Raw genomic sequence first — 27,116 nt, 5'->3', positions numbered from 1 at the left:
ATATTATCAGACAGTGAGATGTAGATGGAGTCATCGCTGATTGGTGGACGGTACAACACACATATGAACAAAAGGTGGGAGCGAAGGGGAAGCCGTAGCCAAAGGTATTCCTGGGGGTGAGGTGGAGAGAGGGCAGTGGAGGGCGAGTGAGGAAGAGAATTTTTAACAAAGATAGCAACCCCACCTCCAGGACGAGGCTCAGGTCTATCATACCGGAGGAGGGAGTAACCTGGGAGAGATACCAAGGCATCAGAGACATCATGAAGAAGGAAAGTTTCTGTTAAGCAGATCACATCTGGTTTGTCAGAAGCAACCTGTATGGAGAGGTCAGTCAAGTTTGAGCGAAGGCCCCGGATGTTTGAGGTCCATACCGTTAATGAAGAGGAAGGGGGAGCATCGGGTCCAGAACAGGGGGGGGGAGGGGTAGGGTAAGATGTGGAAGAGGAGGAAGAGGTAGGGAGAGCTGTTGAAGGTGTGTCAGAGATTTCAGAATAGCTTGGAGAAAGGGAAGAATGGGGCGGACAAAAGGTTTGATGGAGATTGGGTGAGGCACAGTGAGGTGTTATTTGAGGAGGGGGAAGAGCAAGGCAGAAGGTTTGGGGAGATGAAGGTGAAAGTTGGAAGGAGGAAGAAGCAGGGAGGATGCTTTGAGGAGGAGGGGTGAGAGGGGAGTCTAGGAGGGGAGGAGCGAGGGAGAGTCTCGGAGGGGAGGGGTGTGGGGGGAGTTTAGGAGGGAGGGGAGGGAAGGGGCAAGGGGGGAGATTTGAAAGGGATGGGTGATGGGGAGGATTTGGAGGGGAGGGGTGAGATTGGATTTTGAAAAGTGTACGATTCATGGGAAACGAACATTTTTTGCAAAATGAGTTTGAGACCTTCGAGTCAAAAATACGTTTGAGGACACTGGAGGAGGGATGGAGTTCTGGATAGTTTAGGGAATGTAGAAAGGAGGAACTGTAAGAGATGGTATTATATATATTTTTTGGAATGAATAGATTTGGTGAGCAAGACGAAAGCATCCTTTTGTAGGAAAAGAAGAAAAGGGTGTTATAATATATGAGAGAAAATAGTTGTTCAGGGGAGAGATTATACATTTTTTTTTTTTTTTTTTTTGTGAGTACAGATATTAAACAAGGAGGTACGGGGTGAACGACTGGGACGAAACAGTGAACGAAAATAATTTCAGCGCATTCGACGAATCGCTGAGAGAAAAACAAACCACAAGGTCGGAGACGGTACGGTAGTCCAAGCCTACGAGTACTAGGCCGCAGAATACTCGATACCATTAACCGACGATTGTGTATACATGTACGAAAAATTAGCACCGAAAATTTTCCAAAAGATACGCTATAGGTACATACACCGAAAGATAGATACAGTCTCGACAAAAACACGATTGAGAAATATCACTTAGCTTCGAAAGCGTGAGCGCATGGAGCAGCTTCGAAAAGACGTGACCTCGCCGTGATCTCGCGAGACTTCCTAGCTTTGCAGCTATAACAGCCTCCACTCTTCTGGGAAGGCTTTCCACGAGATGTTGGAATCGTGGGAGATTTGCTGTGGGGATTTGCTTCCATTCAGCCACAAGAGCATTAGTGAGGCCAGGCACTGACGTTGGGCGATTAGGCCTAGCTCACAGTCGGCGTTCCAATTCATCCCAAATATGTTCGATGGGGTTGAGATCAGGGCTCTGTGCAGGCCAGTCAAGTTCTTCCACACTGATCTCGACAAACCATTTCTGTATGGACGTCACTTTGTGCACGGGGGCATTGTCATGCTGAAACAGGAAAGGGCCTTCCCCAAACTGTTGCCACAAAGTTGGAAGCACCTCATTACTCATGCTCTTGTGGCTGAATGGAAGCAAATCCCCACAGCAATGTTCCAACATCTCGTGGAAAACCTTCCCAGAAGAGTGGAGGCTGTTATAGCAGCAAAGGGGGGGACCAACTCCATATTAATGCCCATGATTTTGGAATGAGATGTGATGTTCGGTGGTGTCCACATACTTTTGGTCATGTGTGTGTGTGTGTGTGTGTGTGTGTGTGTGTGTGTGTCCTGATTGACTGACTGCTTTAGACTATTTTAAACCACAACAATCTCTACGAAGACCTTAATATTGGCATTCTCTCAGCAAAAAACATGCAAAATTAACGAGGTTCCTGCAATAAGGCCACTTCTCAAGAGTCGTATTAAGTACATAGCAAGCCGCAGCCCCTCACGTCGGCCCCAGCCCCTCACAGCCAATTGGCAGCGTCTCGCAACTTGTTGCTAAGTCACTTGAAGATTTATGCTTTCTTTTTCTGGGTATGTATTGATATCGATGTGGTTCATGAAAATGTTTTTGTCAAAATTAAAAAACCGATAAACGTGCACTGCTTTTGGTCCTTGGTGGTCAATATGGTGGTCTAACAACAACTCAGATCTTACTACATATAGATACATCCTTTATACAGTCCAATATCTCAGCATGTAAAACAGCTCAAAAGTACCAACAAAAAATCGGATTTGGTGCTTACAATCCTGGGCTGTACATAGCAAAGTCTCAACTCGGCCATGAATAATGAAAGGTCATCCAAGGCCAAGCTTGTGAAATTTGTGTGTACTCAAACGTGGTATGTTAATTGCCCCATTTCAAAAAGGCACCAAGATTCAATAAGGTCTGTCAGGTCGTACTGAAGTGGTATGCAAGTGTGTAACTTTCCTCCTTGGTATTCCATAGTTAGTATAGCTACATGAGCTCACTCTCACTTGAGACCACCACTAAACCATTGTCGGACTGAAAAGTTAATCCACTCCACTTTGACTCAACCTGAAGTGGTGTGCAGAATTTCACCGAACTCCTCATTATTCTTCACCGATGATGAATCTCTTTGCACTCAAACTTGAATTAATTGGTCGTCCCTCGGCTCACATTTAAGCAATGTGCAGAACCACAGCTTTGTATGAATAAGCATTTGATATAATCGACAAAACAAACACAACTCAGTCGTACAGTCAAACTTCCCTATGGAGTTTCACCAACGATAGTTCCTGGTGCTCCACAATCTCACCTTGCACCTCGTAGCGTTTTGTGGGTGGTGGTGGTCACGACATGCGAGTGATCAAATGGAGAGGGGACCACATCCGCAGCCACAAGTCCACTAATATGTGCCATGTCCGACATGAGGTACGCCTTTGCTTCGTCACAAATCTACCACACGCAAAGGTGAAAGAAGATGCAATTTGTTCCATGCTGCCGCCAATGATTCACATACTCTTCGCTAAGAACACCGTGGGATCTTTAACGTCCACCAACCAATTTTAACGGACAAGACACGTAGTTAAGCATCCATCTGAGGCACATTGTGATGCAACGTGCTGCCTGCGGAGCACGTATCGAGCAGTTTTTTTATGCTGCGAATCAAACCCAGACGAGATGGCTCAAAGATGAGTGTTTATATTTCAAATTTAAAGTAAATTTCACAGGAGATTAAATAGCACTAAAATGAAAAACAACAAAGGAGATAAATATGATGGAAGGAAACGTGAAAAACATTTCATCAAAAATTTTCCTTCACTGTAAAACCGCTCGACAAAATGATTCAAAAGCGACAATTTTTACAGAAGTTATAAATTAACTCATCCAGCAATACGACTGCACAGCTGACCCTTTGTCGATCTCACACAACTCAAACTCATACATAAAGGTTAAATATAAGAATGGCCACATCACAGCAAACGACTGATCACTTTTAAAATTCTACGAACTGCATCCGGCTCCAGGTCCTCACCAAAATTGAATCGATTCTTCCTGGTCACACACTCAACCGGTCCACCAAGTTTCGTCAAAATTCGTCCATAACTTTGAGATATCCTGCCAGAAATCGTTTTTGTCCCTATCTCCCAAACGTGAAGAATCACTTAAAAAATGTAATAATTGTCATATCCGAATCCATATTCAGATCTTCACCAAAATAGAATCGATTCTTCCTTGTCACACACCCAACTGGTCCAACAAGTTTCGTTCAAAAACATCCATAACCTTTTGAGATATCCTGCTATGTATCGTTTTTGGCCCCGTCTCCCAATGGTGAAGAATCACTTAAAAAATTATACTAACCGGATCCGAATCCGGTTCTTCACCAAAATCTAATAATTTCGTCCTCGTCACATACGCTACATCTCTGCCAAATTTCGTCCGAATCCGTCCACAACTTTTTGAGATATTTTGTTCACAAACAAACAAACAAACAGATGAAAAATCGGTCAGAAACCGATGACTTGCCGGGATGTACTTTTTTTTTTTAATTTGCCAACCATTCCCCGCCATCACGGTCATCTCTCCAACACACAATCCCACGAGATATGCGGAAAGGACGACCCAAAACCAATCGTCTTCTTAAGAATTGCTTTTGTTAAGGCTTTTGTGTTAAAACAAATATGGCGGCCGAACCACATGACTGATGACGTCATCATTATTTGTTTTCTGAAATAATTTATTCCTAGATTATGATCTTGATCGGATGAAGTTTTGTACATGCCGAATTATGACGTCATAATGGAAGCACCTATGACATCATCAATAACATATTTTATTCCCCATGGAGAGTTCTTTACAATGAGCCATGTCTCAATATTTTCTATTCAGCACTTTCGGAGATACAGAGGTGCAAAGTTTTCCGGTTTTTCCAAGATGGCGGGGGAACCACGTGACCGATGACGTCATCATTATTTGTTTTCTAAACTAATTTATTCCTAGATTATGCTCAAGAAATTTCATCTTGATCGGATGAAGTTTTGTACTTGTCGAATTATGACGTCATAATAGAGGCACCTATGACATCATCATTAACATATTTTATTCCCCATGTAGAGTTCTTTACAATGAGCCATGTCTCAATTTTTTCTATTCAGCACTTTCGGAGATATAGAGGCACAAAGTTTTTCAGTTTTTCCAAGATGGCGGCTGAACTACGTGACCGATGACGTCATCATTAGTTTTTTTTTTCTCCACCAGTTTATGCCGACATGGCGCTCAATAAATTGCATCTTAATTGGATGAAGTTTTGTACTTGTTGAATTATCGAATTATGACGTCATAATGGAGGCCTTGTGCCGAGAGAGTTAAAAATTGGGCACAGTCTATTCCAGGGCAAGACAAATATGTGTGTAAAGTATGGCAATGCTATGTGTAGACGTAGTACTGCACGCAAACAGACAGACAAACAGACAGACAGACAAACCAACCAACCAACATACTTGCCGGAATCTTTTCCGGCAAGTAACAAGACAGGGGTGAAAACATAACCTCCACCACCTTTGGTGGCGGAGGCAATAATGACATCATTTTGCACACATTATATGTTTATCATGCTGGATCGGTGCCATGCCTGGATTGATGTATTGACGTTATTGAATGGCTGTGACACGATACATTTTAAATCCTTTCTCTAATCGATTGGTTCATTGAACAGAACAGCATTGTTATATCTATCTATAATTCCAGTAATCTCTGTCTGTCTGTCTGTACGTCTGTACGTTTGTCTGTGACCGCTGTTTCTCGACAACCACGGGTCCGATATACTTTTAACTTGCCAGGTATATTGCTGGGGACCCGAGGATGTGCCTTTTCAAGGTTTCATATTAATCGGACAATTACTTACCGAGCTATGTCCAAAAAACGATTCAACCAATCAGAGAGCAGCGAACGATCGCGTGTGCCGAACGTGGCGGGCACACTCTGCCTCGGATGGCACATTTGAGAGCGTATTCATTTATTTCACGTTTGCAAACTATGTTGGCGTTAAACTATGTTTTACAACTAATAAAAACGAATTTGCGATTCATTCGCTTTCCTGCGCGTTTGTGCACGCGATGGCGATTTCTTTACCAAACTCCGGAAGCCGTTCGCTTTGGACCAAACCATTGCATGTAAATAGAGGGGGGGGATTGTCACCACTCGCAAGCCGTTCGCTTTGGACCAAACCATTTCATGTAAATAGAGGGGGGGGATATAATTTTAGATATAGATATAGTACGGGCATGCCCTAGTATTATTAACGAACAATGAGGTACCGTGTGCGGTAATGTTCATTCCGATGAAGCAATATTCACAAGGAAGGAAGGAATGAAGTGTGCTCATTTGATAAGGTATTGACCGATATAAAATGAATCGTTTCCTGCTTGTCTGGTCGTGTGAAAAGCAACTTTAACACAAAATATGAAAATGCAGGAACAGGGAATCCCGGCGTTACAACGGGATTCCGTTCCAAACAATTATTAACTTAGTGAATAAATCGATCACCTGTTCACTCAGTGTTATCAATGGTGTTATCAGCGCATGAGTGGAGGTACCTGCAACATACTGTGATGTCATATCCTTTTCCGGGCTCCACCACCTGTTGGGCGCCCCGATTGCTTTTTCCGGTGTCGTCACTTCCGGGAATAAACCGCTGTTTGGACGCTTGCTTTGTGTCTCTGAATCCCTCGATTTGCGATGCCATCTATGTCGTAAGGACTTTACAGTGGCGACAAGGAGCTGGACTGTGTATTCGAGCTCACGTGTGGTGTTTTATTTTCACTATGGCAGTCGCCGGGATCGGGAGTTTGAGTGAATTAAATCCGAGTTCAGATGACTCGGTTGATTTTTGCGAGAAACTGGACGAGTATTTCGTTGCCAACGGAATTGATGGCGCTGATGATGCACCTCGACGTCTTGTGCTATTTTGCTGACTGTGTGCGGATTCCAGACCTACAGGTTGATGAAGGATCTCCTATCACCCGAAAAACCCCGTGACAAGTCATACGCTGCACTGGTTGAGTTGGTGCAGAGACACTACAAACCCAAGCCAGGGAAAATCGTGTCAAGGTACAAGTTTTATACACACCAAAGAAGTGAGGGCCAATTGGCGAGGGAGTTTGTAGCTGATCTCAGACGTCTGGCTGAACACTGAGTTTGGCGCAACACTGGACGATATGCTGAGAGACTTTTTGTAATTGGAATTAACAGCGATTCCACTTGCGTAAACTGCTCTCAGAGACAGAGCAAGACCTCAAGAAGGTTACCGACATTGCCACTGCATGTATACAAGCCGATGAGAGTCAACGGGTCATCACAAGGTCAACGCCAGATGTGCACAGAGTCACAACTTACAAAGAGAAGTGTCGGATTTCTCCACCTCCAGATGCCCACGAGATGTATCGTCCCAAGAAGACTGGCGGCATGACCTGCTGGCGTTGCGGTGGTGGACATGGCGCATTTCAATGTCATTATAAACAATTCATGTGCCACACCTGTGGGAGGAGGGGAATCTGAAAGCCCAATGTCCCAGACCTACCTCTTCCACTCACCATGTCGATGTCGACAATGATAACGCAGAGCCAACTGATCGCATGCTTCAGTCGAAGGTGATAATCATTCACTTTTCTCTGTGGGCACCAGGAATACTGAACCTCCGTTTGTTGTGATGGTGACAATAGATCATTCCCCTGTGGAAATGTAGCTCGATACTGGTGCTTCGAGATCTAGCATGTGTGAAGGCATGTTCACCTCACTGTATCCACAGGGTGGGGTTCCAGAGATCACACCTGTGTCGACTAAACTGGAGACATATACCAGCGAAATTGTGCCTGTGATCGGCTCAGCCATTGTGTCCGTTGAGTACGATGGTGCATCCCACGCTTTACCGTTGCTCGTCACAAAGGGCAAGGGTCCGGCGTTGTTTGGCAGAGACTGGTTAGAGGTCATCAGACCCAACTGGCATAATGTGAATCGTGTGTCCACCAGTGCTGGATGCGCATAGATTGTCGACAAGTATCCTGATCTATTTTGTGATGGTGTGGGCACTTTTAAAGGCACCAAGGTTAAGATTCATATGGCTGCCGAGGCTAAGCCTATTTCCCATAGGGCCAGACCTGTACCGTACATGATGCGAGAAAAAAATTGAGCAGGAGCTCGATCGTCTTCTGGATGAAGGAATCATCGCCCCAGTTGAATACTCTGACTGGGCTGCCCTAATTATACACGTGCGGAAAGCTGATGGGAGCTTACGTATCTGTGGGGACTACTAGACCACCATAAATTGTCATTCAAAACTGGATGGATATCCTCTGCCCAAGGCCGACGACCTGTTCACGGCTCTCATGGGAGGTGAGACATTTACAAGGTTAGACCTGACTAATGCTTATGCACAAATGGAACTTTCAGACGAATCTAAAACTTTCACCTGTATCAATACACACCATGGACTGTCCATGTACAACCGATGCCCTTTTGGCATTCGGTCCGCCACGGCCATTTTCCAGCGAAAAATGGAGAACTTATTAAGAACAGTACCCAGCATGGTTGTGTTTCAGGATGATTTATTGGTGACCAGTCGGTCAGCCCAGGAACACCTCAAGAACCTGAATGAAGTGCTAAGCCGTCTCTCCAATGCAGGCCTTCGTCTCCGTCATGAGAAATGTGTCTTCATGGCTCCTGAGGTTGAGTACTTGGGTCATCGCATCATGCGGAAAGGCATTTTGCCCTCATCAAATAAAGTGGAAGCTATCAAGAATGTTCCCGCTCCCACCAATGTGTCCTAACTTCGGGATTTTCTCGGAATGTTAACCTACTTCGGTAATTTCCTATAAAACCTGAGTACTGTCTTGGAACCGTTGCACATTTTGTTGCTCAAAGACATTAATTGGAAATGGGGTTCTGCTCAAGAGAAAGCTTTCAGGGATGCAAAAACCCTGTTATGCACGTCACCGTTGCTTGTACATTACCACCCTATGAAAGAGCTCACGTTGAGGTGTGACAGTTCATCTGATGGAGTAGGTTGTGGACTTTTGCAAACCAACAATGCTGGTCTTTTGGAACCTGTTGCATATGCATCGAGGAAACTGTCAAGTACGGAGCGTCGGTATGGGCAGGTTGACCGCGAGGCACTTTCTTGCATTTTTGGAGTAGGTAAAACATACCAGTACCTTTATGGCCAACATTTCACAATGCAAACTGACCACAAACCCCTCCTCGGTCTGTTGGGGGAGGATAAGGCAGTATCGCCGACTTCATCTGGTCGGGTGCAATGTTGGGCTCTAACCATTGCTGGTTATGACTACAAGCTTGTGTTAAGGCCAGGATGCGAAATGTATTGTGCAGACGCATCGAGTCATCTACCGCTTCCGAAAACAATTCAGGAACCACCTCTACCGGGTAATGTTGTTCAGCTGCTGTCTCAGGTTGTTCATGAGAAAGCACCTGTCACTGCAAAGCAAATTACAAGAGGTACGAGCGATGATCCTACATTGTCACATGTCAGACGCTGTGTCCTGTCGGGTGATTGGTCATCTTGTGCAAGTGAAGCTAAACCGTATCTAAACAGGAAGGACGAGTTGGGTTATCAGTTGACGTGGATTGCCTCCTTTGTGGGAGTTGTATCATTATCCCACCTAAACTACGTGAGAAAATATTGTCAGAACTACATGATGCTCACCCTGGGATGGTCACTATGAAAACTATAGCCAGAGCTCACGTGTGGTGGCTAAAGTTAGATGATGACATAGAAACCTGCGTACGTCATTGTCACACATGTCAGATTAATGCTAAGTCACCGCCGGGAGCACCACTTGAAACGTGGTCATGGTCAGTTAAACCTTGGTCCAGGTTACACATTGATCATGCTGGACCTTTCTTAGGTACGTTGTTCCTTGTCGTCGTTGATGCCCACTCAAAGTAGATTGAGGCTGTTGTTGTACCCTCGACAGGCTCGGGCATTACAATCGAAGCCCTATGCAGTATGTTCGCCATTCATGGCATTCCTCATTGCATTGTATTGGACAACGGCTCATCTTATACCAGTGCAGAGTTCCTGAGCTTTTGCAAGCAAAATGGCATCAAGCATTATACCTCTGTTCCATACAAGCCTGCGAGCAACGGCCAGGCTGAGAGGGCCGTACAGATCATGAAGAGTGGACTAAAGCGTGTTACGGAAGGGACTGTACAAACCCGCTTGGCCCGAGTCCTATTGAGTTATCGCATATGACCGCATCATGCTACTGGTCGTTCTCCTGCATCAATCTTAATGGGCCGCGAGTTGAAGAAAAGGTTGTCACTTGTGCACCCAGATACGGTGGCCGATGTAGAATTTAATTCCAGCAGAAGCATTATCACGACCATACGTCTGTGAATCGTGAAATTAATGTCAATGATCCTGTGTTCGTTCTCAATGCCGGCCTGGGTGGCAAGTGGTTGTGTGAGGTAATTATCAAGTGTTGGTAGTCAGATTTTTCTTGTCAAACTGTCTGATGGTAGACTTCAGCGGAAGCACCTTGATCAACTCAGGTTGCGTCATACCAAACCAGCAGAACCTGTATTTGTACCACTACCTGTGTAACCGTCCGAGAGTGCCTTTATCGCCCTCATAAGCACACCTGCACGCACCTCCAGAACCCTTACCAGAAACGTCCCCAACCAATGGCCTTCCAGTCGAGGATGTTCCACCCACTGTGAGCGGTGTCATTATCGAACCACCGGTCGCTGTTAGGCGTTCGAGCCGCAAAGGTCGTGCGCCGACACACCTTGATATTTAAGGAGGTAATTGTAACATAATGTGATGTCATATCCTTTTCTGGGCTCCGCCACCTGTTGGGCGCCCCGAGTGCTTTTTCCGGTGTCGTCACTTCCGGGAATAAACTGCTGTTTGGACGCTTGCTTAGTGTCTATGAATCCCTTGATTTGTGATGCCATCAGTCTCGTAAGGACTTTACAGTCACACCTGGTGATTTTACAAGGTTAGTGTAAGAAGAACCAAAACAAGGAAAATTTGGCATCCATGGAACTTGGAATACGTTATAAGAGCACCAGCACCTCTCAATATGGGGCTCTTTATGGTCCCGTTCAAGAAAGAATGAGTGGAGGTGAGGTGAGGTGACAAATACGATGAAAGAGATGGGCTAAGTAATGGAGTTAAAGGAGTGGGCAATGAGTGACCACGAACATAATGGAACGTAATATGGAAACCGTTATGGTGGTGTTTGGAGGGGGAACTCGTAGGGGTGCACCGGGAAATAACGAGGGTAACAGAGGAGAGGAGGTGGAAGAGATTAAAAACATAGTAATCGTTATTAATACGGAGGAATAAATAGAGCTCCATGTGTTCGATTACATGTTTTGGGAACGCCATGCACCTTAGGATCAAGTGAGATTGCGTGAGAGCACGTCACAGCATACGGTGTGACGAAAGAAAGCAGTAATTTTACAAACTACCTGTAAAATGTGCCTCATTTTGCTCGGGAAGCCAGACTACTGTGAGTCCATCTTTGAAATGTGAAAATAATTAATTTAACAGACACGTTGATGCGCGCCTGGAACGTATGACGTCAAGACGTATTCTGCCAGGAAGTCAGGATGAGTTGATGAAGGTTGTGGCCGGTGATAGATATACGCATCTCGCTATACCGTATATGAGATCGATGCCGGTATGTGTTACTGTGTGTGTGCGTGTGTTACTGTACTAAAAGGCAAAATGTCGTCTTGTGCTGCTGACGGATGCACAAATCGTGATGAACGAAGACGAACAAAGGCAGGAGTGACTTTCCATCGGTAAGGCTTCAAACACTGTTACTGTGTGTGTGTGTTACTGTGTGTGTGTGTGTATGTGTGTGTTAGTTACTGTGTGTGTGTGTGTGTGTGTGTGTGTGTGTGTGTGTGTGTGTGCGTTACCGAAACTGAACGAAACTGTCAGCTGAAGGAGCAAAAGGATGTCATTGTGACTATATCGTGACTATATCGCACAAAAATGTTAGTCAATGAAAAAATAGGTACGTAAAAACAAAAAGGAAGCTCTGTCTACTGTAATGCCATGACTTGCAAAAGCAGCCTGAATAGCGTTCCCAAAGTGGTGGTTAATCATATTGAAAAATATATACAATCTGGGTCCATCATCTAGAAAGAATTTAAAAAATAGATCCAGGTACAGTGGAGCAGTGGCGTATCAAGGAAACAGGGGCAACACCCCTGGTGCTCACTTGGTATAATAATCAGTATAATGCACGGAATAAAGGTATTTTAAACCAATTTCAATGGTTGCTAGAAGACAGGGCAGCATGGAGAATCATACTAACATAATCATAAGACCTTAAGGCTTAAACAAACAAAAAAATACCTATTTTGGGGGGCAACTGTAAGGTACCTCGACAAACTACGATCAATAGTCGTACACGTTTATTCACTCTGCCGATACAGGCCCGATTCACCTCAGCGCCATCCGAGCTGGGGCGTAGGGATACAATGCGGTCACGGTGTAGGGATACAACGGTGAATATTTGCACTTCATACATGACATCCTCCCCTTTAAGTCCAAAATTACCAAGAGCAATACGTGCTAGATTTCAAGAATTGACATTTCAAAAGCAACATTTCCAAAACATGTGAAAATATGTGTGCAAACGATTATGAGAATAATGAAAATACGTAAAAATAGAATATGTGTCACCGTGAAAATAGAACATGTTCAAAGATTCAACTGGTCGGGTGCTTTTCTCTCACGCATTGAGCGTCGTGGTGTACCAGTGGATACAGAGTCCGAGGTGATTCCTTTGGGTCGCGGTGTACCAGTGGATACGGAGTCCGAGGTGATTCCTTTGGGTCGCGGTGTACCAGGGGATACAGAGTCCGAGGTGATTCCTTTGGTCTCCACGAAGGGTGTAGCGTTCGCAGAGGTTTTCGGGGCATCTGAGCCGGCCCACGACGATCTCCGGCAGTGGCGGGTCGAACTGTTGTCCTGACTGATGATGCTGCAGGCTCTATCGACTCACAGTGACGGTAGGTTATGTGGTCCTGATGTCGATGCATTTTGCGGCCGTCCTGCAGGCGAATCACGCAGGACAGTGGACCTGGCTTCTCGATGATGTCCCCCGGTAGCCACGTCGCACATGCACCAACATTTCGGGCAAACACTGGATCTCCAATGTTGATACATCGACTGTTGGACGTCTTATCGTGCACCAACTTTTGATTAAGCTGGCTCTGATAAACATTTGATGATATGTCTGGTTTGAGATTGTCAAGTGTCGATCTCACGTGTCGTTTCATCAATAACTCAGACGGAGCTGCACCGGTTGTTGATTGTGGCGTGATGCGGTATTTGAACAGGAGACGAGACAGCTTTGTTTCCAGGGTTCCCTCCTGAAGTTTCTGCAATCCGGATTTGATGATTCCCACGGATCGTTCGGCCAAGCCATTTGAAGCCTGGTGATGTGGGCTGACAAACTTATGTTATGACTTACGTGTGAACTCGGCAAACTCGGAACTGGAATAACACGAACCGTTATCACTCACGATCATCCTGGGCAGACCATGAGTGGCGAAACAGCGTCTGAGTCTTTCGATGACAATGGCTGACGTAGTACCACGCGTCACATAGGCATCAATCCATTTTGTGTGCGCGTCCATAATTATTAGAATCATGCTGCCGTTAATAGGCCCGGCATAATCGAGATGTAGGCGATGCCACGGTTCGCTGGGCCATTCCCAGGGATGCAGTGGGCTTTCGCAGGTGTATTCCGGGTGCTCTGGCAGGGGTAACAATGTCGAACATGATGTTCGATATCAGCATCAAGATTCGGCCACCACACATAGTTTCTGGCAAGTGACTTCATCTTCACAATCCCGGGGTGACAGTCATGGATTTCATCCATGACCCTGGAACGCAGATTTTTCGGGATCACGACATGACATCCCCAGAGTAGGCAACCATTTTCCAAGCTGAGTTCGTTTTTACGTGCTTTAAAAGCCGCAAAATCTGGGTCACCCTCAGGTAGGAAATGCCATCCAAGCTGTACAGCCTGGACAGTTCTGGACAGAACGGGGTCTCGTCGAGTATGAGTGCGGATCTGGCCGGAATCGACAGCACAATCGTCCAGATGATCCATCAGTGCGATAATGGATCCTGGTGTAGGCGAATCATCAACGGATTCTGGAAGGGGTAACCGACTCATGGCATCTGCATTTGTGATAGACGAACAGGGCTTATAACATATGGTGTAGTCATAAGCAGCGAGAAACAGGGACCAGCGGATGATCCTGGGCGGTAGTGTGTCAGATGTCGCCTTAGTTGGACCAAACAGACTGATCAGCGGCTTGTGATCAGTGCGAATCGTGAAATGATGTCCAAGAAGGTACTGGCGAAATTTGCTGATGCCGAAAACGATTCCCAATCCTTCCTTGTCAAGTTGGGAATAGTTCTTCTCTGCCGGGGACAACGTTCTGGATGCAAATGCAACCGGTCTTTCTGTACCATCAGGCATCACGTGTGATAATACCCTCCCCACTCCATACCGACAGGCATCGCATGTCAGCACAAGATCCTTCTCTGGATCAAAATGAACGAGAACATTGGACGATTTGAGCAGATCCTTAGAGGTCTGGAATGCTGATTGTTCAGTAGACCCCCAGCTCCAGGAGACTCCTTTCCTCAAAAGCCGATAAAGGGGGCCCAAAACGTCGGTCACATTCGGAATGTAACGACCATAGAACTGAAGCAAACCGAGGTATGACTTCAATTCGGTCACGTCTCGTGGAGCAGGAGCATCCTTGATAGCTCGGACTTTCTCATCTGTCGGGTGTAGACCCTCGGCATCAATCGTATGACCCAGGTACGTGACTGATGGCACCATAAACTTGCACTTGTCTCGACGCAAACGTAGGCCGGAGTCCAAAATCTTCTTCAGAACTCTATCCAGGTTTTGTAGATGTTCATACGACCATACGGTCATACGGTTCATACGACCAGGTCCATATGACCAGTAACCAGAATATCATCCTGGTAACAAACGACGTTGCGTTCGGCGGCAAACAAACTGTCCATGACACGCTGATAAATTCCAGGTGCAGATTTCACTCCAAAACTGAGTCGGTGGTACCTGTACAACCCACGATGCGTGTTGATGGTAAGATACTGTTTCGAATTCTCGTCCAAGCAGAGCTGTAGATAGGTGGATTTGAGATCGAGTTTCGTAAAAGTCTTGCCTCCTGTGAGACGAGCATAGAGCTCTTCGATCCTCGGGATTGGATATTTATCCAATGAAGAACACTTGTTCACGGTCATTTTATAATCTCCCATATGCGGATGGACTGGTCCGATTTTATGACCGGAACGATGGGCGCCGCCCATTCGGCATACTGGATTTGCTCGATGATCCCCAGATTTTCAAGATGATCCAGTTCCTTGTCAATCTGCTCCCGCAGGGCGAAAGGGACTGGGCGAGCTCTGCAAAATATAGGATTGGCATCCCGGTCAACCCTGAGTTTAGCCGTATGTCCTTTCAAGGTTCCAAGCTCATCCTTGAAGACATCCGGGTACGTATCCAGCACATTTTTGAGTGTGTATGCTGCGGTAGGAGAACCGTTGGCTGCCCGGAGTTGATGAATGCTTTTCCACTTCAGTCGAATTATGCTCAACCAGCTCCTGCCGAGTAAGGAAGGGCCCTTTCCAGGAATGACGATCAGGGGTAGGTGAAACTCACGATTATCGTAGCCCACCGTGATGTCACATGTACCGCAGGGAACAATCTTCTCACCTGTATAGGTGGAGAGACCATAGGTAGTAGGTTTTAGATGGGGTCGGTCAGCATCACTCCACAGGTTTGTGAAAACACCATGGCTGATGAGCGAGATGGCTGCACCAGTGTCGACCTCCATTTGCAATGGTCGATTGTTGACGACAACAGTGGCAAGAAGAGGGTCCCGCCTATGGTGAGAATCAATATGAAGCAGGTCATACGATTCTGAGTTGTCGGAAACAGAGCTCACCTGGTCAAGCTCAGGTTCCTCCGAACCGATAAACTGATGAATCTTCTTGTCAGCAGCTTTATCTTTTCCCGATTTGCGAGTGATGCAAGCTGGAGCAATATGGCCAGTTTTCGAACAGAAATGGCAGGTGGCATCTTTGAACCGACACGTTTCCGGAGGGTGCTTTCCGTTGCACCGAAAACATTTGTTGTGGGTTTGAGACTGCACTGGCTTCTGACGAGGAGCCTTGTTCCAACGTTTTGGCTGAACATGATCCAACCGATTCACAGCAGGGATGGTACCAGATGAGCGAGTGGCACCGATGCTTGTAGCGTTGCGTTCAGCACTTTCCATGGAAATGGCGGTGTCTCTGGCATTTTGGAACGTCAGTCTTCTCTCAGCAAGCAGGCGTCTACGAGTGCGGTCATCGGACATGCCAACTACCAGCAAATCACGGAGCATGTCATCAATCATGTCCCCAAACTCACACAGATGTGACAGTTTTTTGAGGTGTGCAATGAAGTCTGCGATCGACTGACCTTGCTGCTGTCTGCACATGTAAAAATTAAACCGACACAGGATGACTGAAGGAGATGGATTACAATGTTCCTTCAAAGCGACCTTGAGCTCTGCATACGTGAGCTCCTCGATTGTCCGAGGCCGAATCAGGTTTTTAACGAGTGTGAACGTCTCACCTCCGCAAACGGACAGGAAGACTGCCTTCATCCGGGCTTCGGTCGCGATGCCGTTCACCTCGAAGTAAAAAGACAACCGCTCAGAATACGTGTCAAAATCCCCCTCATGAGGGTCGAATTCATCGATATGGCCGAAAGAAGTCATGGTCTGGATGTTTATCCTCGTCGCCATGTAAGGTACCTCGACAAACTACAGTCAATAGTCGTACACGTTTATTCACTCTGCCGATACAGGCCCGATTCACCTCAGCGCCATCCGAGCTGGGGCGTAGGGATACAATGCGGTCATGGTGAAGGGATACAACGGTGAATATTTGCACTTCATACATGACAGCAACCTCCTCCCATCTCCCAACCCCGTATACCTCCTCAGACCCCAATTTTTCTAATGCCATGAACAAACATTGTAACATCATGGGTGAGGAAGGTTCTGGTGCGGTTTCATCGAAATTGTGTGTGTAGTTTCTGAGAAGAAAGCGAATGCCTATTTTGCCCCCAAAATTTGCTTTCTTCTCAGAAGCGAGATTCGCCTGTGTGTGCAGTGCCCACGTGTGGGCACAGTGCCGCGTATGTGTGCAGTGCCCGCGTGTGTGTGCAGTGCCCGCGTATGTGTGCAGTGCCCGCGTGTGTGCGCAGTGCCCGTGTGTTTGTGTGCAGTGCCCGCGTGTGTGTGAGCAGTGCCCGTGTGTGTGTGCGCAGTGCCCGCGTGTGTGTGCGCAGTGCCCGTGTGTGTGTGCGCAGTGCCCGCGTGTGTGTGCGCAGTTCCCGCGTGTGTGTGCGCAGTGCCTGCGTGTGTGTGCGCGTAGTGCCCGCGTGTGTGTGCGCAGTGCCCGCGTGTGTGCGCGCAGTGCCCGCGTGTGTGCGCAGTGCCCGCGTGTGTGTGCAGTGTCCGCCTGTGTGTGCAGTGTCTGCGTGTGTGTGTGCAGTATCCGTGTCAGGGCTGTAACCTTTTTACCATTTGAGTTTTGTCATCTAATTTTCGCCAAAGCTTTATTATGAGAATATGGAGAAGGCAATTTTTTTTTTTTTTTTTTGTATACAAGATCGAGGCTCGTGAAAGAGCTAACATTAATCACACAAAAGTCAAACCGACACATAAAACACAAAATAAGGGAAGCGGTAGACAAGATGGGGAGAGAGGGGGAAGGACACAAACACAACATTTGAGAGCAGGGACATCAAGAGATCTGTGAGAGGGAGAGGGCTTGGGGGGAGGTGGGAGAGGTATAAAACATATTAACACTGCAAGGACTTCCAGGAAAGAAGTTGGAATTTCGAAAAAAAGTGTATCTGGGGTGAATTAGCGGGGGTAGAAAAGATCAAGGTTTTGGATGGGGGAAGATAAGAGATGGTGGTGAACAGCTGTTTTAAAGACCTGGAGGGAGGAGTGGGATTGAAGGGAGTGGGGGAGCCTAGATTTTGGCAATTTAACCATAAGAGGGTTGCTGGCAGATCTTGTGTGACCTGTAGGAATATTTGGGGGACAGAGCACAGGGAGAGCTGGGGAAGCAAGGCTGGAGAGGGGTCTGGAGAAGACAAAAAGAACACCAACCTGCTTGCGGTGAGTGAGTGAAAGGCCCTCGGAGTTAGCTTCATCGCAGGAGATTCCAATGATTCTGAAAGCTTTGGCTTCAACAGCGTGAAGCCGAGTTAGGTGTGAGGCAGGAGCACTGGCCCAGAGTGGGGAGCAGTATTCCATTGAGCTGCGGATGAAAGCCTTGTATGTGGTTAGGAGCTCAGGTGTACCAAGGAAGGACTTCGCACGAGAAGGATGCCCAGTCGGCGACTGGCTTTGGAGGCCAGCTTGGAAATGTGGTTTTCCCAGGAAAGATCATGGCAGATAGTGAGACCCAAAAGCTTGAGCGACAGAACTTCTTGGAGAGGATTGTTCAGAAAGTAGATGGGAGGGTTATCCTGTCGGTCTTTTCGGAGAGACATAGTAAGAGTGTGAGATTTGTCAGGATTGAAAGACATGTTCCACTTGTTTGAGCATTCTGATTTTGTCCAGGTCTGCAGAGAGTGAGGAGGCTGCAGACTGCCGATCTGAGGGATGAAGAATGGAGCGGCAGAGAGTGGAGTCATCAGCAAAGAGAAAGACATCATTGATGAAGACCAAAAATAATCACAGGGCCCAGAACACTACCTTGGGGAACTCCAGCCAGAACATGAGGGGCGGGTTCTGAGAAATCCATTTAATTAATCCATTTTAAATAATAAATCCATTTTAAATTAATAATTTTGTCAAAAGGTCAAAGGTCAGCGTCACATAAAATCATCAATTTTCATGCGATTTACCTGAAATTTTAAGAATTTGCATATTGGTTCAATTAATTTGTGGACAGCACAGATGAAGTATACAAAAACGGCAACATAAACATTTACCTTTAAATAGCCTTCTATAAATGTGAAAATCAAGCAGCAAATCAGCGAAATGTGGAAACCGCTGACAGCAGACACACACACTGCACTGGGGAGTGGGTCACCCACGGGTGAGGGGGGGGGGGGGGGGAACACGGGGGTGGGGGTTGGGTCATACATGGGGGGTGGGGTGGGTCACAAACCCACAGGGGGGTGGGGGGAGGTGGGCCATAAACCCACAGAGGGGGGGGGGGGGGTCACACACGGGGGAGTGGGAGAGGATCACGACGTTCATTGGTGTCTCGTTCTGTTCCCTCATTCTTTTATTCATTTTGAAAATGGCAGTTACAATTAACCCTCATGCAACTCATTGAGACAGCACTGACATAAAGAAGCAGGAATGACCACCCACATACCCCACATTACATGACCTTGAGCTAAAGACAGCTCGGATGCACACGACGCATATGGAGCATATTCTGACGTCGAGAGCAACTCGCACCTCGAACCTGACAAAAAAAACGTCCGCAACACGTGATGTCCGCTGCCGGTCGGCATCATCTTGTGCTACTTCCGCGATTATAATCGTAATTACCAGACCAGATCATTTGCCGTCTGTTTATTTATATATTTTACATATGTGAATTACATGTCCATTGTCCATGCACACATGAAATGGAGTTTCTTTATTAATCCTGGATGTGTACACAATTGATTCAGACTTGAAAACTCATGCGAAAACCAAACAACATTTATTAAAGATTTTACGATTTTATTTCCTCGAGAAATTAAACGTATCTTCTTTGGGCGGGGTACAATCGCTCCGAACGAAACAGGCATTGCCTGGTGAGTGGGTTGTTGTAATCAAAATGTTGTTAATTGTTGTAATTAATATATCTCGGCAATTTCCCGTGTGTGCGTGAAATTTCTCAATTATTGCTGAAACCGAGATGAAAACCATCGATAAAAATGAAATCAGATGGTGAGTTAGTGTGGAGATAAAGGCATGAGAGAGTGTCAATGGCCTTCTATGTTATAGGCCTTTGAAAATGCATTTTGTTATATAAACGGAAACTTTCATCAGATTTTATTCCCATTTTTTTTTTTTCAACTGAGTCTAAAACCATGTTAGCGACTATGAAAAATGAAATGAGATATCGAATTAGAGTTAAAATAAAACTGTGAGAGAGAGCAAGACACCACGGGCCTAACAAAACAGGCCTCAAAGCTATGCGAGTAAATAAAATGGTGGATATTTGTTTTTGAAGCCTCTTCCAGAATGGGTGGAGCTACTCTCTCAAAGGAGGAAGCCACACCCCCGGACAGACTCACAGACAATCACCTATGGAGAATATTATATATATATATATATATATATATATATATATATATATATATATATATATATATATATATATATCAGTCACTATGCGACCTTCATATCATCAGTGAAGAACCGCCAGCAAGGTGTCCCATACAGCTGCTGCTGCACCTTGCTGGGAGCGATACGCACCGCCTGCCACGCGGTGACGTTATCTCTGGTATCCACTCATCATATGGAGTCGACCTGGTTGCGGTTGGGAGTTACTAATAATGGTATCTGTAATCTGGTTCTCCAACCTAATGAGCGGACAACATGACGTCATCGCCATGCACGTCCGCCTTGCCTGCAAAGTTCCAGAGGAACCATCTAGCAGTGCGTCATTACGGATTATAAATACAGATACTGTCACAAGTGCATGCAAAACTCACAGTTACCGACCTGGTTTCGCCCTTGTTGGGGCTTCATCAGGGCAACGCAGTGAGGCTTTCCATACACTTGTAACTCTGTGACCCTTTCGGTTTTTATATCAGTCACTATGCGACCTTCATATCATCAGTGGAGAACCGCCAGCAAGGTGTCCCATACAGCTGCTGCTGCACCTTGCTGGGAGCGATACGCACCGCCTGCCACGCGGTGACGTTATCTCTGGTATCCACTCATCATATGGAGTCGACCTGGTTGCGGTTGGGAGTTACTAATAATGGTATCTGTAATCTGGTTCTCCAACCTAATGAGCGGACAACATGACGTCATCACCATGCACGTCACATATAAGAAGAAGCACACCATGTAACCAAGTAGGGAACCCGGTAGGCCGAATGTCCGTGTAAGCGTTCGTGAGTCTCCATCCAAGGGGTGGTACTAAGCTAATTAGGTAGGGCTTAAGAATAATCCCCAGTGTGTAATTGCCCTTGTGATTTTTCCCTTTGTTCTTACAACACTCACTCGGCCAGCCATGCAATCGGCACATAATTACAACCACCATAATCGTCAACAGTACCCAGACATTACGCCCCCCCCCCCCCAGCCGAACATTCTCGATGGGCGTCAAGAATGGCCGTGAGGTCACGCCCCAAGTGAGGATTGGTTGAGGAGCGATGGGGTGATTGAATCACGCGTGGTGATTGGAGCAAGCGTGATGTCAGAGGGAACCTTTGAGAGTGGAGGAAGAAAAAGTTTTCTCTCTCTGGTGCTGGCTGCATGGCGGATGGTCGCATATTTCTCTCCCTCTGGCGGTTGCATTTTCCTGGCTCGTGTGCGATTCGCACCATCTTATGCACTCCCTCAAGGAGACTCGGGGACCATCCGCACTTGTCCTCGTTGGAGCAGGCTGAGTATCGGTCACCTCACCACACCATTCTCTTTCATTTTATTTCTCCTTGTGTCTGTATATGAGTCCGTATGGAGGGCCCTCATTTAGGAATTTTAGTTTACCGTGCATTCATTTTTATTGCCTGCATTATTTTCATTAAACCCATTATTTATTGCATTTCTTTGTCGTGCCTGTCTTGTACTTTTATTTGTTCGTGGGTTTGGATAAAACCCCGTCGCGTCCGTCTCCCACGCGTGCCAAAGAGATAACACCGACATATTTTGGGGGTATACACCTCAGAGTTAAAGTTCGTTTTGGCCATCCATCACCCTGAGGTCTTCACTTCAGGATAGACGTGACAATATTATGAAGACTTCAAAAACAAACATGTAAATGTTACACATCAACCCCACCTGAGTGAACAATTTATTCACATTCACACAACTTACAGTTAAAATGGTGTTCGTCATCAAAACGTTTTTTTTTTTTTTTAAATAGACCATAATTCCACAGAATATGTATTTTCTCATTCACAGAAAAACAAAATTAAAACGTAAGCAGTTATGTCATAACACATGTTGTGTTCAGGTGCATGTTGGTTAATAGAAGAGAGGCCGAAATACATTTGCTGGAAGCCCAGGGGCAAATGTGAGGACATAATACTGGTGCCATGACAGATTAAAAAAGCCATTATAATAATAAAAAAATACCATGACAGATCAAGCAGATGATACTAATTGGCTAATTATTTTACAATCATGGAAAATTTTATGCAGGATGACATTTAAGATGTACATTTTATTTTTTGCAAGGTGTTACAAAACACCCTTTCTCTCCTCAGGGAATGCAGGGGGTGCTGCTTATAGGCAGCATTTGGTGCACATCCCTAGTTACACTGATAATATAGAGGTGGGTCTTCTCTTTAAACTGCTGCATTCCTTGTGGGGATGGTTGACATGTGATGGTACTTGCTAAGGCATTCTCGGATCTACATGCAGATAATTGACGGAGGAGCGGAGAAGTACATCCAAATCAGGATGTTATACTACTTGAACTTGCATGAATGATTTCCAGCATGTTCTTTGTGATTCTTCATGATGCAAGTCATGTGGCTGTGCAACCAAGATGTTAAAGTGGCTTGCCCAGATGAGCTTCTGGTCAATTATGACCCTGAAGATGTTGATACTGGTGGATTTGGGGCTGATGGAGCTACTGCAAAGTCAGGGGTATCCAGCTGGGTTCACTGTTTAAAAGATTGTCATTACATTGCACTACCTGTGCAATGTAATGACAGCCACTACATGTAATGACTATACTATAAAGTGCATTCAGAAAGTATTCAGACCCCTTCACCTTTTTCACATTTTGTTATGTTGCAGCAGCCTTTTGCTGAAATCGTTTAAATTCATTTTTTCCTCATCAATCTACACTCAATACCCCATAATGACAAAGAGAAAACAGGATTTTAGAAAGTTTTGCAAATTTATTTAAAAGAACAAACTGAAATATCATATTGATGTAAGAATTCAGACCCTTAACTCAGTACTTAGTTGAAGCACCTTTGGCAGCGATTACAGCCTCGAGTTTTCTTGGGTATGACGCGACAAGCTTTGCACACCTGAATTTGGGGATTTTCTGCCATTCTTCTCTGCAGATCCTCTCAAGCTCTGTCAGGTTGAATGGGGACCGTGTTTGGACAGCCATTTTCAGGTCTCTCCAGAGATGTTCGATTGGGTTCAAGTTTTACAATAGATAGCCAGGGCTCTGGCTGGGCCACTCAAGGACCTTCACAGAGTTGTCCCGAAGCCACTCCTGCGTGGTCTTGGCTGTGTGCTTAGGGTCATTGTCCTGTTGGAAGGTGTACCGTCGGCCCAGTCTGAGGTCCTGAGCGCTCTGTTTAAGGTTTTCATGAAGGATATCTCTGTACTTTCCTCTGTTCATTGTTCCCTCAACCCTGACCAGTCCCCCAGTCCCTGCTGCTGAAAAACACCCCCACAGCATGATGCTGCCACCACCATGCTTCACCCTTGGGATGGTATTGGGCAGGTGATGAGCGGTGCCTGGTTTCCTCCAGACATGATGCTTAAAATTGAGGCCAAACAGTTCAATCTTGGCTTCATCAGACCACAGAATCTTGTTTCTCACAGTCTATGATTCCTTTAGGTGCTTTTTTGCAAACTCCAAGCGGGCTTTCATGTGTCTTTCACTGAGGAGAGGCTTCCGTCTGGCCACTCTGCCATAAAGCCCAGATCGGTGGAGTGTTGCAGTGATGGTTGTCCTTCTGGAAGTTTCTCCCATCTCCACACAGGATCTCTGGAGCTCAGCCAAAGGGACCATCGGGTTCTTGGTCACCTCTCTTACCAAGAACCTTCTCCCCCGATTGCTCAGTTTGGCCGGGCGGCCAGCTCTCGGAAGAGTCCTGGTTGTTCCAAACTTCTTCCATTGAAGAATTATGGAGACCACTGTGCCCTTGGGAGCCTTCAATGCAGCCGAATTTTTTTGTAGGCTTCCCCAGATCTGTGCCCGACACAATCCTGTCTCTGAGCTCTGCAGGCAGTTCCTTCGACCTCATGGCTTGGTTTTTGCTCTGATATGCATTGTCAGCTGTGAGACCTCATATAGACAGGTGTGTGCCTTTCCAAATCATGTCCAATCAATTGAATTTACCACAGGTGGACTCCAATCAAGGTGTAGAAACATCTCAAAGATGATCAAGAGAAATGGGAGGCACCTGAGCTAAATTTCAAGTGTCATCGCAAAGAGTCTGAATACTTATGTAAATGTGATATTTCACTTTTTTCTTTTTAATAAATTTGCAAAACTTTATAAAATCCTGTTTTCTCTTTGTCATTATGGGGTATTGAGTGTAGATTGATGAGGGAAAAATGAATTTAAACGATTTCAGCATAAGGCTGCAACATAACAAAATGTGAAAAAAGTGAAGGGGTCTGAATACTTTCTGAATGCACTGTATGTATGTATGTATGTATGTATGTATGTATGTATGTATGTATATATATATATATATATATATATATATATATATATATATATATATATATATATATATAATATATATATACACAGCATATACATACAGTCACGTCAAAAAGTAAGTACACCCCATGTAAAGTTTTGACTTTTTCAACATATTTCAACATGCAGCTATTTGATCTTCATTTCAACAATATTGATAGATAAAGGTGATATAATATAACAAATATCATGAAACATTTACATTTTGTAATCCATTGTATAATTTAAATAAACATAAATGCAAATTTCGCATGTGGAAAAAGTAAGTGCACCCTTGGCTCTAATAGGTGGTATTGCCCCCTTTGGCAGAAACAACCTCAAGTAGGCGTTTCTTATAACTGTCTACCAGTTTCTGACATCGACTGGGAGAAATTTTTGCCCACTCCTCCATGCAGAATTCTTTCAGCTGTGCGATGTTTGAGGGGTTTCTTGCATGCACAGCTCGTTTCAAATCCCCCCACAACATCTCGATTGGATTTAGATCCGGGCTTTGACTTGGCCATTCCAGAACCCTCCATTTCTTTCTTTTCAGCCATTCCTTGGTGGATTTACTGGTATGTTTAGGGTCATTGTCATGTTGCAAGGTCCACCTTCGGTTGAGCTTCAACTTGCCGACAGATGGCCTCACATTATCCTCAAGCACCCTCTGATACAATGAAGAATTCATATAGTACAGTGGATAAGCTCTCATATTTTAACAAATTGTGCATTTTTTGAGAAAAGCATGAAATTTCTGGCATAGTTAGTATATACCATAAGGTTTATTTTCAGATGTGGAGGGAAGTCAGATTTGACCTCTGAGGACCGTGAGAGGTCAAATACAAGATGGCCGCCAGTTCCCCAGGGGTAATGTTCAAACGCGCTTAATTTTGGAACCAAACAGCGTAGAAAAACATTTAAGGTATCATTTCCAACTAAATTGGGGATGGCCATTCATTTGGTGATACTTTTGAGATCGCCAGAATTGAAGGAAATGCATTTAGGGCAAGGTCAATGTCAAAACTGACCAAAAAATAAGGTCAAGAATGAAGTATCCCCAGTATCCTGCTGGTTCTGCAGGCTTACATAAAGCATCAACCTACAACATTGACACAAATGTGCGGAGGTGTGCCCTTGAAGTTGAGGACCCTGCTCTGCTGGCCAAGCTTGCAGCAGGAGACATGATTGCCATTGACGCCAAGTACCATCACGACTGTCTGCATTCACTGCACAACAGAGCCAGGCAGGCTGCACCCAAAGGCAATGATGGAGATGATTCTTGCCTGCATGGCATAGCCTTTGCTGAGCTAGTGGCATTCTTGGAAGACATGAATAGTAATGAAGACAGTGCTGTCTTCAAACTGATAGACATTGCTCAGCTGTACAAGGTCAGACTGGAGCAGCTTGGTCTGACTGTAGGGAAACGGATTCACACTACCAGACTGAAAAGCAGGCTGCTTTCTGCGCTTCCTGATCTGAGGGCATATTAACAGGGAAGAGACACACTTCTAAGTTTTGAGAAGGACATTGGACCAGCCCTCAAGATGGCCTGTTATCATGACAGTGATGCCATGCACTTAATGCGAGCAGCACAGGTGGTGCGCAAAGAGATCTTTGACTCAAGTTTCTCCTTTGATGGGTCGTTCCAGGCAAACTGCCAACAGGAGGCTGTGCCACCATCCCTCTTAGCTCGAGTCAACATGATACTCGATGGGGCAAACATCAAGCATCAGACACAGCTGGTCCACACAACCACCACAAAACCTGCCCTAGCAATCTCCCAATTGATGGTGTTCAACAGCGTGAAGCATGCACGAAACGTGGATTCATCAAGCTCAGCACGTCACAGCCGCAGCCGAGAAACTCCACTCCCGCTATATCTGTCCCTCAAGATCCATGCAGTTACACGAAGTAGAGAGCTGGTTGACACACTGTTCAATCTGGGATTGTATGTCTCCTATGACAGACTGTTGCAACTCACATCAGACATTGCCAATGGTGTCTGCCAGAGCTTTAGTGTAGAAGATGTAGTTTGCCCACCAAAGTTGCGTTATTGACTGTTCACAACAGGAGCTGTGGACAACATCGACCACAATCCAAGTTCTGCAACAGCCAAAGATTCCTTCCACGGCACCGGAATCTCGCTTATGCAGCATCCGTCACACACACATGGCGGAACTGATCGTGGTGTAACATTGATTAGTCAGGGTGGCTCTTCCACCAAGTCAGTGACACCTCTGCCATCAGCCTACACAATTGTACCACCAGCTGCCTTCAACACAAATAAAGGACTTTAGTGGACTAAAGTGGAACTTACCACTTAACTTAAGTGGACTTAAGTGAACTTAGTAAAGGACTTTAGTGGAATAAAGGACCAATAAAAGGACTTTAGTGCACCGGCTGTACAAGGTCCTGTGAGAGCTTCCAACCTCCTGGCTGCTGCAGCTGCCACAGAAGATGAGTATGCATGGCTCAGCAGAGTCAAGACAGCTCTTGAAATGTCTACAATGGATGGCTGGATATCGTGGTCTGCCTACCACGCTGACGCACACCAAGCTGTCACCCCACCTGCAGCAATCAACGCACTATTTCCTCTGTTTCTTGACAACGCACACTCAGTGGCAATGATACGGCACTCCATGGACATCGTCAAGGCAGCAGTTC

General features: G+C 45.7%; 1 protein-coding gene across 2 annotated transcripts in view; it reads right to left on the bottom strand.

Moving 5' to 3' along the window:
* The window catches only part of SHMT2 (serine hydroxymethyltransferase 2), a 112,987-nt gene that overhangs the window by 19,054 nt on the left and 66,817 nt on the right, over nucleotides 1-27,116 (bottom strand). For both annotated transcript variants that reach the window (XM_068123234.2, XM_068123233.2), the window contains exon 7: nucleotides 3,048-3,187. In XM_068123234.2, coding sequence (XP_067979335.1) covers nucleotides 3,048-3,187 — 140 coding nt within the window. The remainder of the gene's footprint in view (nucleotides 1-3,047; nucleotides 3,188-27,116) is intronic.

This window comes from Myxine glutinosa, chromosome 7 (assembly GCF_964187855.1).
Source record: "Myxine glutinosa chromosome 7, kmMyxGlut1.1, whole genome shotgun sequence".
Taxonomy (NCBI): Eukaryota; Metazoa; Chordata; class Myxini; order Myxiniformes; family Myxinidae; genus Myxine; species Myxine glutinosa.
This window is presented reverse-complemented; position numbering and strand designations above follow the sequence as displayed.